Below are 15,603 nucleotides of genomic sequence, written 5' to 3'. Positions count from 1 at the left end.
CCTAGGTTCCCGCCTACCCTGTCTCCGTGCATTAAGACCACCTCTTCAGGTATTAGCAGGCAATGGATTTTGCCTTTCTCCCCGTGCATCCTGTCTATCTATCCGATCTCTCATATCTACACATAACCTCTCAATCCTCCGCACCGAGTCCTCTAGCATGGAAACCCGATCATCAACCCTTCTTGAATTTGATCCTTCCCTATCAAACATCCTAAATCTAAATTATTTTTTGCCTCACAAGTTTTCACTCGGAATTTCACTCAATACGGCTTTTTCCCTCTATTGCTCTCATCACTCTGCCTTTTTTCACTCGTTGCTTTCACCAAGTCTCCAAAAGAACAATTTCGAAACTCAATAAAAAAAATCACGTGGAATTCAAACTGGTGTGAGTGAGACTACAAAACTAAGCAATTTAGTTCTGACTGGCAATTCGGACTAAACAATTAAAGGCTGACTCAAAAATAGGAAATAAGAAAAGAATTACTGACTGACTTTTAAATTAGATACAAAATAATAAATGGAACTAAAGAGAGTCGGTAAATTTTCCCCAAGACAATAACAACAACAACAATAATAATAATAATAAATTTTTTTTATTTTTTTACTGGGTACAGATAAACAATATCGTACAGATGAACAGTAATTTTTTTTTACTCTTGGGATTGAAAAATCAAAAGTAAGACTGACGCAACAAACGGAAGCTGATTTGGATGTAAATTGAATCCAAAAAACAACTTTTGAATTTTTTTTTGATTAAAGACTCAAAAATAACAACTGACTCGAAGAACACAAAGAACAATAAGAAAAAGGAGTAACTGACTCAACAAAAATTAAAAGGGATATAACCTTGGATTGGATCCAAACTCTGATACCAACTAATGTGAACCCCGCGTAGGCAAACGCTATGGAACCCACGAACAAGATTGAAATCTTCCCAAGAAAGCCAAAGCAAGGTTTTGGATTAAATTCAATAGATCTAGAGCCAAGCAACCCGAATCGCCGAAGATGTGCGGACCTCTTTATTATACAAAAATACGGAATCTCACCCGATTGATTTGAACACCACAATATTAAATCTTGATAAGTTCTTGAATTGTTCAATTATAGAATAAGAGTTTAAAGCAGTATAGCCTCTCAAATTACGAATAATGTGTTCCGAGATTGAGACCATCAATCATATTTTCACGAGCAGCAGCATCTCCGACCAGGTATGGTAGCACTTTGGAGACATCTTTCAGATACCTATGACTTCAGGGGAGGGGGTCAGACAGAGGTTCCAGAGATGGCGGTATTCTGGACAGCACGTTTACCGTGGACACATTCGTATTATCATTCCTCTACTGATATTTTGGTTTCTATGGACTGAGAGGAATGATGCGAAGCATCGAGGTATTCGTATGGTGGCCAGACGTATTATTTGGAGGGTCTACCGCATGATCTCCTTTCTTCATATGGGAGGACTATTCCGAGTTGAGCATTGGCGAGGAGATGTAACACTTGCACTTTTTTTTGGCATTTCTTTAACCCGTCCTCTCCCACCACCACCTATTATGGTTGTTTGGCGCACTCCACCAGTTGGATCTTACAAGATCAACACTGATGGATGCGTCAAAGATGGATTTGCAAGTGGTGGAGGCATCATTAGGGACCACGCAGGATACTGTATCAGGGCATTCTCAGCATCGTATGGCCCATGTTTCATTTTGGAGGCTGAACTCAGAGCCATACTAGATGGGCTTCTATTGGCCAGAGGACTTGGGATTTCAGCTATCTGGCTCGAGGCAGATTCAACATTGGCTATTCACTGCATTACCAAAGGTGGAGGACCATGGTTGATTCAGGGTATTCTTAGACAGATCAGAGACCTCATCTACTTCGATAGAGACACGGTTTCACACATCTACAGAGAAGGCAACCAGGTTGCTGATTCTCTTGCTACAGAAGGCTGGAATCATCGGCGCTATCTAGAGTATGGACCACTAGAACTGCCTCGACATATTAGGGCGATAGTGCTGATCGATAAACATGGATTGCCCAGTTTCAGAGGTTCGTAATTTTGGCTATTCTTTATTGTATAGGGAAGTAGTACTTCCTCATTTATTGCTTTCATTTATTATATTCATTTGTTGCATCACTGCTTTTTGGAGGTCAGGTTCATGCCCCCCTCCTTCCGTGTATTCTTGATTTTTATGAAATAAATATGGTTGGGGAAACCTTAACCCCCATCGACCTTCCTTGGTGGACCCTAAAAAGTCACTAAGGATGTGTGGATGTCTTTACCAAAAAAAAAAAAAAAAATTACGAATAATGTCAAAAGGTTCTTACAATTGAAAATAAAATAGTATTTATACTAGGTAAAAAAAACTAGGTAAAAACGTGCCTAATATTTCAAATATGGTAAAAAATCTACTAAGTATCAAATTCTATCAAAAATAGGAAATTCGCGAAAAAATAAAAAAAAACGCATCAAATTTTAATCATGCGGTCGCATGGTGTAAAATCATGCGGCCGCATGGAACATTCGAAAATCCCGAATAATTCCTTCCTCACTCCGTGCGACTGCAGGACGGTTTTAACCATACGGTCGCATGGTTCTTCTCTCCAGCTCCATCTTCGGCAGCTTGTATCGTGTTGATCCAATTGGTTTTGGCCTTCCACCCGAGCACGAAACTTGTCCCATTTTGAGTCCCGAACATGATTTCATCAATAGCTGTCTTGACGAGTAATCCCATCGCCTCTTTCACTCGCTTTGTCCTCACTCGTGTCATAGGTCCACCTTCGACTTTCAACGGATCTTTCCCCAGGCTTGACGTTGGACTTGATTTGGTTGCTTGCGGCGCCTAGATCACATCAGCTTTGTAATATGACATTTTTTTCTCTTTTTGCCATGAGTAGGATGATGCCTTTTTGGAATGAGTGGTTGAGATTAAATTCCTAGAACATGGTTAATACCTAGATTTCACATGTCAGATAAAACCACTCCATGCATGGAATTGACACTTATCCAACTAATCACTTCTGTCAATTCAATTGCCCAAACTATGCTCGCATACGTTAAGTGTGATGTATTTCATCATTGATTTAGGATTATTTATAATTAGTTCTATCAACAAAAAACTCCATCTCGTTATAAAATAATTTCCAAACCTTAATATGGCGCCACTATTGATTGGCTTTACCAAAAAAACAAATTGAATCATTGGAAGTAACCATTAATTTGTGTCATTGGTGGTCCATTTAGTAGTTGGATGACAAGTTGATTAATTAGCCCACTTTGTTACTACTTGATTTTGGCCCATGTTTTTGTTTATGCCTTGGCCCATGCTTTCCTAGCCCTAAAACTATAAACGAGTAGTCCATGTTTGGAAGATAACCGTGTGTTGCATTGTGTGAAATTGACGTTTCTTCCTCAATTCTTGGTGAAAGCATGACCTAAAAACTACATTCCTTCTTCTTTGTGGCATATTGCAAGTACCATTACTCTATCCTTTGTAGGTTAATATGAGAGGACAACCATAGTGAAAGTTTTACATTTAGGTTGAGTACGGGGATGGCAACGGGGAGCAGACATTTTCCCGCCCCATTACCTATTTAGATTTAGGTTGAGTACAGGGTTGGGATGGTTGCCTCATTTACGTACTCGTTTATTTTTTTTTATTATTATTTTTTTATAATTCATTTTAATGGCCCATTCATTCAAGTGAGACAACAATATAGTTATTAAATCCTTCTTCTTTGTGGCATATTGCAAGTACCATTACTCTATCCTTTGTAGGTTAATATGAGAGGACAACCATAGTGAAAGTTTTAGATTTAGGTTGAGTACGGGGATGGCAACGGGGAGCAGACATTTTCCCGCCCCATTACCTATTAGATTTAGGTTGAGTACAGGGTTGGGATGGTTGCCTCATTTACGTACTCGTTTATTTTTTTTTATTATTATTTTTTTATAATTCATTTTAATGGCCCATTCATTCAAGTGAGACAACAATATAGTTATTAAAATTTTTAATTAATTTATTTATTTTTCAAAGTTAAATTATTCGAATATAGTTAGTAAATTAAGGTTTTTATTGTTTATCATATTCCTTAGATAATCTTAGTTACCATTTTCTATTAGAATTAATGAAATTTCGTGAAAATTTTCTATTTAGTGCTTGTTTGAGCCCCCACTATTTCCTAATAATGCATTTTAGAATAGGAGAATGATGGAAAATGTGTGGTTAAAAAAATAAAAGAAAAAGTTTTGAATTTAAATGAAAACTCATTTTATTAAAGAATGTGTGGTTAAAAAGAATAGAGGGAAAAGTATATTTTAAAAATAATGGAAATTAAACAAGGGCTTAAAGTATTGAATTCTCAAATAAATAAAAAATTTAAACACCTCGAGTGGAATTTCCTACAGCGTACCCGACCAGATTATCCGATTAAGTGGGTAATCCCTACTCCATTCAGGGCAGGTCCCACAAGTATCGAATTTGACGGGTATTTTTGTCATCCTTAGTTGAGTAATCAAAGTGATTTAGTATTTGATTTGGTTTGAGAAAAACTAATCCCAAATTGGTCAATTGAAGATCTTGATAAATGGTATTAGAGAATAAGGGTATGTGAAATTAGGTAGAAACCAAGCAAAAAAATGTACATGTGCAGAAGAAGAAGCAGAAGTCGTGAAGAAATAGTTGAAAATCAAACCAACCAAACCTTTAAACGTGATTTTTGGATAATCTAGAGATCTGGGGGTGAAACGAATGGCATATTTCGACTTTAGACGAGGAGGCGAAGCCAGTTGTTTGAAGTGTAAGGTGCGTGTACCATCACACATGACGGCACATGAGGCCTATGCATAGAGGTTGAATCGAGACGTGGAGGTACTTATGAAACTTTTCGATGAAGAGGTCTAAAGATAATGATCTTGGTGATACTACAGACTCTACGGTGAAGTTTATTTTTAGTTTTGGTTAATATTTTGGTTCTAGACCATTTTGCTTTTGGACATTCGGGTTTCGAATTTTGTTTAATTGGTTGTTGCAATTGTTTGAAACTTTAGGACGAATAGTGGTGGCCCTAAAGATGTAAAATTCGCATCTTTGGTTACATTTTCATTCAGCCTATCGTGTAAGGCAACCATTTACTTTTCGCATTAAAGGTCATTGTGTGGGGTGACAATAGGTTTGGAATCACTATGTGGGATATCGTTACCTATTGCTAAACCTAAGTTATTATCTACTAATTGCTACCTTAAACTCTTAATGATTGCGCTATAGCTTTTTTTGGTCGATTTTATTTTCATGTTTTTATGCCATTAGTGTTGCCTATGACCTTATGAAAGTTTGATTGGATATTCTTTATGATTTATGCCTCTACTTTGATTGTGGTTGTTGTTTGTTTGTATTCTATGTTTTGTAAGTTTTTGGAAAAATGACAACACATTTTAGGTTGGGTGTTTTTAATGGCTAATGTGCTTTTCCAATTTGGCAACAATGGTTGAAAGGTCATTTTTCGGATAGGTGTAAGTTCGGAGCAAAAGGTAAAAGATATCCTAATTGTGGTAAATTTGGACACTTTGTAAGAGACTATCCTGAAAAGAATAATAAAAAGAAAGAAGAGGTGAAATGTGAGGCGAATGTTACTTTTAGGTCTAGTTATGACCCAAATAAGCTTTATCGATAATAAACTTGATTTCTGCTTTTGCATTTATCTAAATTCTCAGTTGCATGAATGATTGCCTGATTCGATGCATTTATTATATTAAATTTCACTATGATTGATAATTATATTTGCATGAATTTGAGAATGATCATACTACTATGTAATGTATTGCATGCACAGTGGTTAAGATTACTATTGTGGGATTGATGCTTGGCATGTTCTAATTTTAGTAGGTGCATTAGCAGTAAATATGTCTTCTGGTAATATAGAGTATAGATGCTCAATGGTGCATTGGTGATACATACGAAAAATGTGGAGAGTGATAGTTGGATCACGAGAGATGATGTAATTAAATGTTTAAAAGCCTCTATATGTTAGGATGCCGATTAAGTGGATTGAGAGGGGTAACATTCCTATTGCTTCTATTAGGTGAAAACCTATTATCCACTTAGATTGACAAAATGTGACAGTGATAGAGGACATCCCATGGACTTAGTATCTAATGTGGTTTATTAGTTAGGCATGTGAAGTGATTGATCTAGTAAGCATGATTAGCGATGAGAGGATATATGTGTTCTCGAAATAGGAGCTACACGGAATTGGGTAGAATAATTGTGATTAGATCTTTTCTTGGGGTCATTTATGCATTGGTTATATATTTTGGCCATTTACTTAATTAACTTGATGCTAGTATAATGTTCTTTGTTTGTTGAACATGTTGAAAAGATCTATATATTATCCTATATTAGCCATTGGTGAGTACATGAAGTATGTATGACATGTGTTTTGAGTTTGAGATATGAGGTAAGGTCTATAATTTCAATTTTGTTTGATTATTTTGATTAGGCAAGTATAGACTTATTGTTGTTTGCTTGCAGGTTCATTAGGTATCAAGGTGGAGATTTATTGGATTTTGATAATAAGTTTCGGACAAAAATATTAAAATGGTATGTTGGATTAATTATATTGATACCACTATTGATTGGCTTGACCGGAAAATAAATTGGGCCATTGGAAGCAACCATTAATTTGTGTTGCTCGTTGTCCATTCATTAGTTGGACGGTCCTTTAATTGATTAGCCCATTTTGTTGTCACTTGATTTTGGCCTATCTTATTGTTTATGCCGTGGCCCATGTGTCTCAAGCACTAAAACTATAAAGGAGTAGCCCCCGTTTGAAGATAACCATGTGTTGCATTGTGAGAGATTGAGGGCAGCCGTTTCTTCTTCTATTCTTGGTGAAAACTCTGTGATATATTGAAATTGCCATTACTTTATCCTTTGTGGGTTAATATAAGACGACAACCATAGTGAAAGTTTGGGATTTGGGTTGAGCAATAAAGTGATGGGGAATTTGGCCCAATTGCCTAATCAGATAATGTATTTGGTTAAATGGTTTTTGACCAATAATAAAAATAAATAGAAAATAGCAAAATATTTTAATTGGCAAAATGACAAAATTCTCCTTTAGTTTTTTTCATTTCATCCTTTCATTTCTCCTCCAAATTCACCTTAAAACCCTAATTTTTTTCCTAAAAAACATCTTCTTCTTCCTATTTTCATCTTCTTCAATTTTAAGTCATCAAAATTACAGTCACCATTCTTACTACCCTAAAATTATGCTCTTTGTTATATTCTTCACTTATTTTGGGTACCTTTTGAGTATTTGAACAAAGGTTTGGCTAGCTTATCACTTACATTAAAAAATCACATATACATTTGAAGAAAGAAGCTTTTAGAAATTGCATTTATGTTGTATTTTTATTATTAAACAATATTAGTTAGTATTATTTTCGTATTTAGTGTGCTTTTCGTGTTCTCTACAACCATTGGATGTAATAGCACTCCAATTGCTATACAAAATATAGAACACCACTCCAGCCGTTATTTGTAAAGTAAAATGACATTACAGTCGTTATCGGCTATAGTTTGATTTTTTTAATAAAATGACTTCTAATAATGGATTCGCTAACGTATATAATACAAAAAATTTGACTAGTCACATAGACCGATTGAAATGATATATTTTATATTATTGAGATGGTAAAAACACAAATCATCACACTCATATGTGTCGATTAAGTTAATGAACATATTTATCGACTTTGTACATGTCATATACATATTACAATATGAATAAGTTTCACTTGTTATTTTTAGAGAACAAATGGGTCGTAACTGCTTATACTCGTATTTATGCACGTAACAGTACAATTGCCGTTTTCATGTCCAGTAACGACGCTTGTGTCATTGCGAAAGTTTCACCTATATCCGATTTTTTCAACAAAACAATATTTAATAATGAACTCCCTAGCCTTTGTTACATAGAAAGTTTGACAATGTCATAAAAAAGGTAAATGAGTTCCACTATTGGTTCTTTGGATACAAATAAGACGTAGCTGCTTATACTCGTGTTTACACATGTAGCCCTTATTTGAGCCCCATTTTTCATTAAAATGCATTATTAAACGATGTATACGTTAGGAAGTTTATCAGCATGTTTCCTGAGGATGACACTTATGCTATTATCGAGATAAAATATTTTGAAAGAACAGTACAAGTGTCGTTTAGATGATGAAAAGGTCCTTGAGAACAGCACGTGTGCCGTCACTGAAATAAAAAAGTTCTAAAAAAACGACACAGATGTTGTTATCGAATATAACTTGTCTATGAGAACGGCACCTAGATTTTACTGTAAAGAAAATGAGTATAAAGCATATTCAAGTGCTCGTTCCCTAATTGATAAAAGTACACATAATGCGTGAAGAAAATTTTAGCACCAACACATTCCACTATCAGAGGATTGTAGTTTCTGGACAAACAAATAGGTAAGCTTAGTTCAATCTAACATTTAGCACCAACATCTATGGCTTCTTTCATTTATGTCATTTCTATCTAACTTTTTCTCATTATTATTTTGTAGATCTGATTGTAGACTGTTCACTGTGAAATACATAGAGTTTTTGAAAGGTCAATTTAATATGGATTTGGTTTGTCCGAAATATATATCTATTTGGAGGAATAAATTAGCTGTAGAGATATTTACATGGTACTTTGATTAGTAGATTTAGTAAATTTTTCTATTTTCCAATTGTACATGTTTGCTTCAAATGAAATATTGATTGTAGTTACATTTTTGATACCCTTAATATATATGTTCTTATGTATTTCTATTAAAATGATATAACTATCGTTGTGTTCGTAAAGTTTTGTTCATAAGAACGACACATATGCCGTTACTGATATGAGAACGTCTATTAGAACAGAATAACTATCGTTATGTTAGTAAATATAAGTCTATGAGAATGATACTGGTGTTGTTACTAAGTTATGAAAAGATCTAAGACAATGGTACAAGTGACGTTATAACGATATACATGTCAATGAGAACGACATGAGTGTCATTACTGAGATGGGAACGTCTATTAGAACGGAATAACTATCGTTATGTTTGTAGATATAAGTACATGAAAATGACACGTGTGTCATTATTGATATTAAAAAAAATCTAAGAGAACGACACGATTGACTTTATAACGATACAAAAATTTGTTCTTGAGAACATTATAAGTGTCGTTAAACATCACGTATGTCGTTCTGTTTATAAACATGAATATGAGCAGTCAAGACCCGTTCAAGCCTTGATATTTGATAAGCTGAACTCATTTATATTGCAAGATGAACATACTGTTTACAAAATTTGAGAGATATGCTAATTAATTATGTTTTCTAATTAATGTAGACAATAACTTATGATTTCACCAACTTGATACTATATAATTTATATCAATTCTACTGTTATTTGTCACATAATCAACAATTTTGACTTTCTTAAGTTAGGAGGTCAATGCTTGAAGCCGTTGCTGTGCCACCCACTCAATATCATACAATCTGTGTCAATTCTATCGATATTTGTCACGTAACTAATATTTTGACTTTTTTAAGCTAGAGGGTCCAATATTCAAGGTCGTTGCAGTGGAAAAGAAGCAAAATATTGTAGAAATCAACAAAACACCACAAGTGCCGTTAAACGTCATGTGTGCCGTTCTGTCGAGAAATATGAGTATTCATAGTCACGACCCGTCCGAACCCCAATATTTATGTTGTAAGATAGACATGCCGCTTACACAATTTGAGAGATACGTTCATTAATTATATTTTCTAACGAATGTAGATCATGACTTGCGATGTTAACCGATCAATATCTTACAATCCATGTCAATTCTATCGATATTTGTCATATAACTAATATTTTTTACTTTTTTAAGCTAGAGGGTCCAATGCTTAAAGTCGTTGCAGTGGACAAGAAGCAAAATATTGTAGAAATCAATAGAAAGGCACAAGTGCCGTTAAACATCACGTGTGTCGTTCTATCGATAAATATGAGTATTAATAGCCACAACCCGTCCAAACCCCAATATTCGATAAGTTGAACTCATTTATGTTACAAGATGGACATGCTGCTTATACAATTTGAGAGATATGCTCATTAATTATATTTTCTAATGAATGTAAATCATGACTTGCAATGTCACCCGCTCAATATTATACAATTCGTGTTAATTCGATCGATATTTGTCACGTAACTAATATTTTTGACTTTTTTAAGTTAGAGGGTCCAATGCTCAAGGTCGTCATGGTAAAAAAGAAGCAAAGCATTGAAGAAATCAACAGAACGGCACAAGTGCCGTTAAACATCACGTGTGCCGTTCTGTCGATAAATGAGTATTAATAGCCACGGCCCGTCCAAACCCCAATATTCGATAAGTTGAACTCATTTATGTTACAAGATGGACATGCTGCTTATACAATTTGAGAGATATGCTCATTAATTATATTTTCTAATGAATGTAAATCATGACTTGCAATGTCACCCGCTCAATATTATACAATCCGTGTTAATTCGATCGATATTTGTCACGTAACTAATATTTTTGACTTTTTTAAGTTAGAGGGTCCAATGCTCAAGGTCGTCATGGTAAAAAAGAAGCAAAGTATTGTAGAAATCAACAGAACGGCGCAAGTGCCGTTGAATGTCACGTGTGCCATTCTGTCAATAAATATAACTGTGAGCACCCACGACCCGTCTGAGCTCCAATATTCGATAAGTTGAACTCATTTATGCTGCAAGATGGACGTACTGCTTACAAAATTTGAGAGATGCACTCATTAATTATATTTTCTAACGAATGTAGATCATGACTTGCGATATCATCCACTCATTATCATATAATGTGTGTCAATTCTATGGATATTTGTCACATAACTAATATTTTTGACTTTCTTAAACTAGAAGGTCCAATGCTCAAGATTGTTGTGGTCGAAAATAAGAAAAATATTGGAAAAATCAACAGAATAGTACAAGTGTTAAACGTCACGTGTGTCGTTTTATCTATAAATACAAGTATGGGTAGTCGCGACTCGTCTATGCCTCAATATTCGATAAGTTGAACTCATTTATGTTGTAAGATACATGTGCTTACAAAATTTAAGAGATATGCTCATTAATTTTATTTTCTAACAAATGTAGATCATGAATTGTGATATCACCCATTCAATATGATATAATTTATGTCACTTCTATCTATATTTGTTATATAATTAACATTTCTGACTTTCTTAAATTAGGGGGTCCGATGCTCGAGGTCGTTGTGGTGAAAAAGAAACAAAATATTGGAGAAATCAACAAAACGGCATAAGTACCATTAAACGTCACATGTGTCGTTCTATCTATAAGCACGAGTATGAGTAGTCATGACCCATCCAAGCCCCGATATTCGATATGTTGAATTCATTTATGTTGCAAGATGAACATGCCGTTTACAAAATTTAAAAAATACGCTCATTAATTATATTTTCTAACGAATGTAGACAATAACTTGTGATTTTACCAACTTGACACTATGTAATTTATGTCAATTCTACTGTACTTTGTCACACAATCAACATTTTCGACTTTCTTAAGTTATGGGATCCAATGCTGGAAATCATTACGGTGGCAAAGAAGTAGAATATTTGAGAAATCAACAGAACGGCAAAAGTGTCGTTAAACGTAACGTGTGTCGTTCTATCTATAAACACAAGTATGAGCAATCACAACCCGTCCGAGCTCCGATATTCGATAAGTTGAACTAATTTATGTTGTAAGATAAATGTGTTGTTTATAAAATTTAAGAGATATGCTCATTAATTTTATTTTCAATAAACATAGATCATGACCTGTGATGTCGCTCATTCAATATCATATAATTTATGTCAATTCTATTGATATTTGTCACATAACTAACATTTTTTACTCTCTTAAGTTAGAGGATCCAATGCTCGAGGTCATTGCAGTGGAGAAGAAGCTAAATATTGGAGAAATCAATAAAGCGCGCATATGTGTCATTAAACGTAATATTACATATGTCGTTCTATCTATAAACACGAATATGAGCATCCACGACCCTACCAAACCCCGATTAGAATTAGTTAAACTTATTTAAGTTGTATGATGGACATGTCGTTTACAAAATTTGAGAGATATGCTCATTACTTAATCAGCATGAAAAAAGAGAACGACACAAATGCTATTACTATTATGAAATCAGTATAAGTGTCGTTACTATGTAAACACGATATGAATAATTGATGCCATGCATATTTTGAAATTAATTGTTATTAAATAAACAATATTTAATTTTTTAAAATCATTTCTATATTTTACATAGAAGATAATGCCTGTATTGTCGTTCTACGTTACAGATAATGACTGGACTGCCGTTATCGTCCAATAGTTGCGGACAGTACAAAATACACCAAATGTGAAAATAAAATCAACTAAAACATTTTTTTATACTATATTTAACAATAAAAGTACCAATATACATGAGATTTCTAAAAACACATTTCTTTTTTCTTCAGATAATATGAAAACCAAAATTCTTGTTCAAATGCTCAAAATATTGGAGAAGATAGGTAAAGAATATAATGAAAAAACATAATTTTAGGGCAGCAAGCACAGAGAAATCACGTTGATGCATTTTGGAGATAAATTGACGAATTTGATTGGATTGAAAGAGGTGTTTGAGTCTTTTCCATGGTGAGAGTGTTTTGGACATTTGATATTATTTTTTTATTGTATTTTGTAATTGAAGGTCATTTGACCAACAAACATTTGAACAAGGTTATTTAATTAAATACATTGTTTGACTAGACTTTTTAACAAACTTCCCGTGATTAAAGTGATTTGGTATTGATTCGATTTGAGAAAAACGAAGTTGGGATTGCACAATTGGAAATCTTGGTGTTATCGCACAGGAATTTTATAACAATTTTAATGATCAAACGATATATTCATCTTGAAAGGTGGCCTTTCTTGTTAAGTATAGGGATTGCAAAGAAAGACAGTATAGGGATTGATTAGCTATATTCCACAACATAAAAAATAACTACTAATGTTAAGGAAAGGGATTGCAAAGGAAGGCAGTGGCCTTCCTTGTCCCCCGTTCCATTAGGGATATTTGAAAGGTGGGATGAGATTAAAATATCTCTATTTTTCAGCTTATTTCTCAGTCACTTATTCACTTATTTATATTATGCCGTTCTAAATTTTCTTGACCTGAGATTGAAGATGGTAACCCTTGTAACAAAAGAAAGAATACAAGATACTTAACACAAAATATATTGTTGAATATAGCCCCGCCAGCATTTATTAGGAACTAAGGAATATCAAAAAATCAGTACATGGAAATATTCAAATTTGCTTTGCAATCATCTGCAAATTTTATTGCTAACAACTAAAAAGAAAAATATATAAATAAAAAGAACATGAATATTCACAAGACATGAATAAATAAACCCCTAAAATAAACAGTCGTAAACTCTCCCTTTCTTCATTCTTACTAGCACCCATTCCATTGCCTGAAAAGGAGAGAAAAAAGGGGAAAAAAAAAAATTTAAGTGATGGAGCATGTGATATGTATACAAGTGCTATCTAGTATGAATGGTGCTTAATTTTATTTTAGCTGGTGTGGTTCTAATTAGACTTCTCTAACAATTTAAATATGCATTTAAGATTTTTGTTATCCCTTATCAATCATCGGGGATATGAAATTAATTGAACAAATCTAGATGGTCTAGACAGGTTCTAAGTATCAATGATTGTAAATAACCTTATTATAGAGGGAGGCACATACCAGTTGTTCTTCGTCATTACTACTAGTCGGTGCATCATTTCTTAATCGGTATTCTTCCATCGTCCAGTTTGTTCGTTTACCCTTAATTATAGGACCTTCGAAGTATCTCCAATGAGTTTTGAAAGCGCAAACATCGCCATTCGAGTTATAGATTAGATCTTCTGATAGAAGACCTCTCCAAAAACCAATCCCATCCCCAACTATTCGAATTGTTTTTTTTCCTTCTTCTACATTGTCATCATTCGTATGAGTGAAGAAATACCACGAATTTTCATGATTATACACATCGTCCACTGTAACATGAAGAATTAACAATTAACCAAAAGTTTGATCAAGTGATTAAAAATAGTATACACAAAATTGAGTTAGAAAATAATTTAAAATATCATAGTATACCATCAAGTACTATATTACCATGAACAACACATGATAACTAAGTATAAGTTAGTGGGGGTAATGCTATAGATTATGTCATTAGACACATTATAACGCTGAGAACCTAATTTCATCTATAAATTATACCATTTCTTAGATTCCAAGTCTATTGTGTGTTAGAGATCATTACATCACATCACTTTCTGCTAAAATGTTACAAACACATTAAGAGCACGTTTGGTTTGTCATTTTGAGGCCATTTTCAGTTTTCAATTTTCGAAAACATTCAAAATGTATTTGGTATGCTATTTTCAAAAATATGATTATGAAAAAAAAAAAATTATAGTACAAAACTCAAATTGACTTTTGACGTATTGAGTGTTTTCATGAAAACACTCAAAAAACTCAAAATAAGGAAAATGAGCTTAAAATTTTTCCAAATTAAAATAATTAGAAAAATTGCATAAAACTTACCAAATACAAATACCCCCTCCCTCCCCCTTTCCTCCTCTCTATCTCTCTTTTCCCATGCTCCTCCAAAATGTTACAAAATTATTTCTAAAATTTTTAAACCAAATGTATTTTCTAATTTTTTTTGTTTTGTTTTGAGAACAGTTTTTCAGAATGACAAATCAAATATTTTTATGCAACGTTAAAACAATCTCTCAAAACAAAAAAAATAGAAAATGAATTTAAAACTAAGAACAAAAAATAGAAATGCAAACCAAATGCACTCTAAATATTCAAAAATTTAGCCACAAATCTCGAAAAGGTAGTGTAACATGCTACCATCAATTAAAAAAAAAAAAAAAGCAATTTTGATCCGATATATTGATCTACATATAGTCTAAGAAAGATCTGACACTAACATTAAATAATGTTGCAACTCTTAGTTACCTAGAGTCTTTGGATGCTTGCTATAAAGCTCGCTTGCATCAACATCTTTAATAACATCATGTGGAAGTGGCCCATTGCACACCTTCCTCGTCAGATAGAATTCCATCAACTCTTCATCATTTGGCACGAATCTATATCCACTGGGCAAGTCCATGATGTGCCCATATTGACTGGCCATTGTATTGGCTACACATAAAATTATCAAGAACTTACGATTTTTAATCATCAAGAAGTCTCGACAGAAATGAAATGAGAGGTGGTGAAAGTGAGGACACAAAACAAATGAATATTTATAACTTCACTAATTTGAATCCTAATAGAATTAGGAAACATTAGACAACGTTAACAAATGACTTTGTAGTGTCACTGCCGTTATGGCTACTCATTTTAGTTGGTGAAATGAATATTTGAATTGAAAATCCATGCAAACATCGACTTATGTAAACTTGAATAGTCATTAGAATCCTATTAGGATTTGGACACACGAGACAAACTTAACACTACTT

The 15,603-nt window shown here is 33.7% G+C and overlaps 1 protein-coding gene across 1 annotated transcript; it reads right to left on the bottom strand.

Moving 5' to 3' along the window:
• Nucleotides 1–13,490: 13,490 nt before the first annotated feature.
• On the bottom strand, nucleotides 13,491–15,323 carry LOC111372018 (NAC domain-containing protein 102-like). The gene is made up of 3 exons (XM_022994155.1): nucleotides 15,098–15,323; nucleotides 13,826–14,118; nucleotides 13,491–13,550 (listed from the first exon to the last, which is right to left on the bottom strand). Exons 1-3 carry the CDS (start codon nucleotides 15,321–15,323, stop codon nucleotides 13,491–13,493), a joined length of 579 nt encoding a protein of 192 aa, XP_022849923.1.
• Nucleotides 15,324–15,603: the final 280 nt, after the last annotated feature.

This window comes from Olea europaea, chromosome 23 (genome assembly GCF_002742605.1).
Source record: "Olea europaea var. sylvestris chromosome 23, O_europaea_v1, whole genome shotgun sequence".
NCBI classification, from domain to species: Eukaryota; Viridiplantae; Streptophyta; class Magnoliopsida; order Lamiales; family Oleaceae; genus Olea; species Olea europaea.
This window is presented reverse-complemented; position numbering and strand designations above follow the sequence as displayed.

What these genes read in the sequence shown, in the direction of transcription:
- LOC111372018 (XM_022994155.1), bottom strand. Translation starts at nt 15,323, where the DNA reads ATGATTAAAAATCGTAAGTTCTTGATAATTTTATGTGTAGCCAATACA. An exon ending in CAAGCATCCAAAGACTCTAG is followed by an intron (nt 14,119 to 15,097) that starts GTAACTAAGAGT and finishes TTCATGTTACAG; the next exon opens with TGGACGATGTGTATAATCAT. An exon ending in GTAATGACGAAGAACAACTG is followed by an intron (nt 13,551 to 13,825) that starts GTATGTGCCTCC and finishes TCTCCTTTTCAG; the next exon opens with GCAATGGAATGGGTGCTAGT.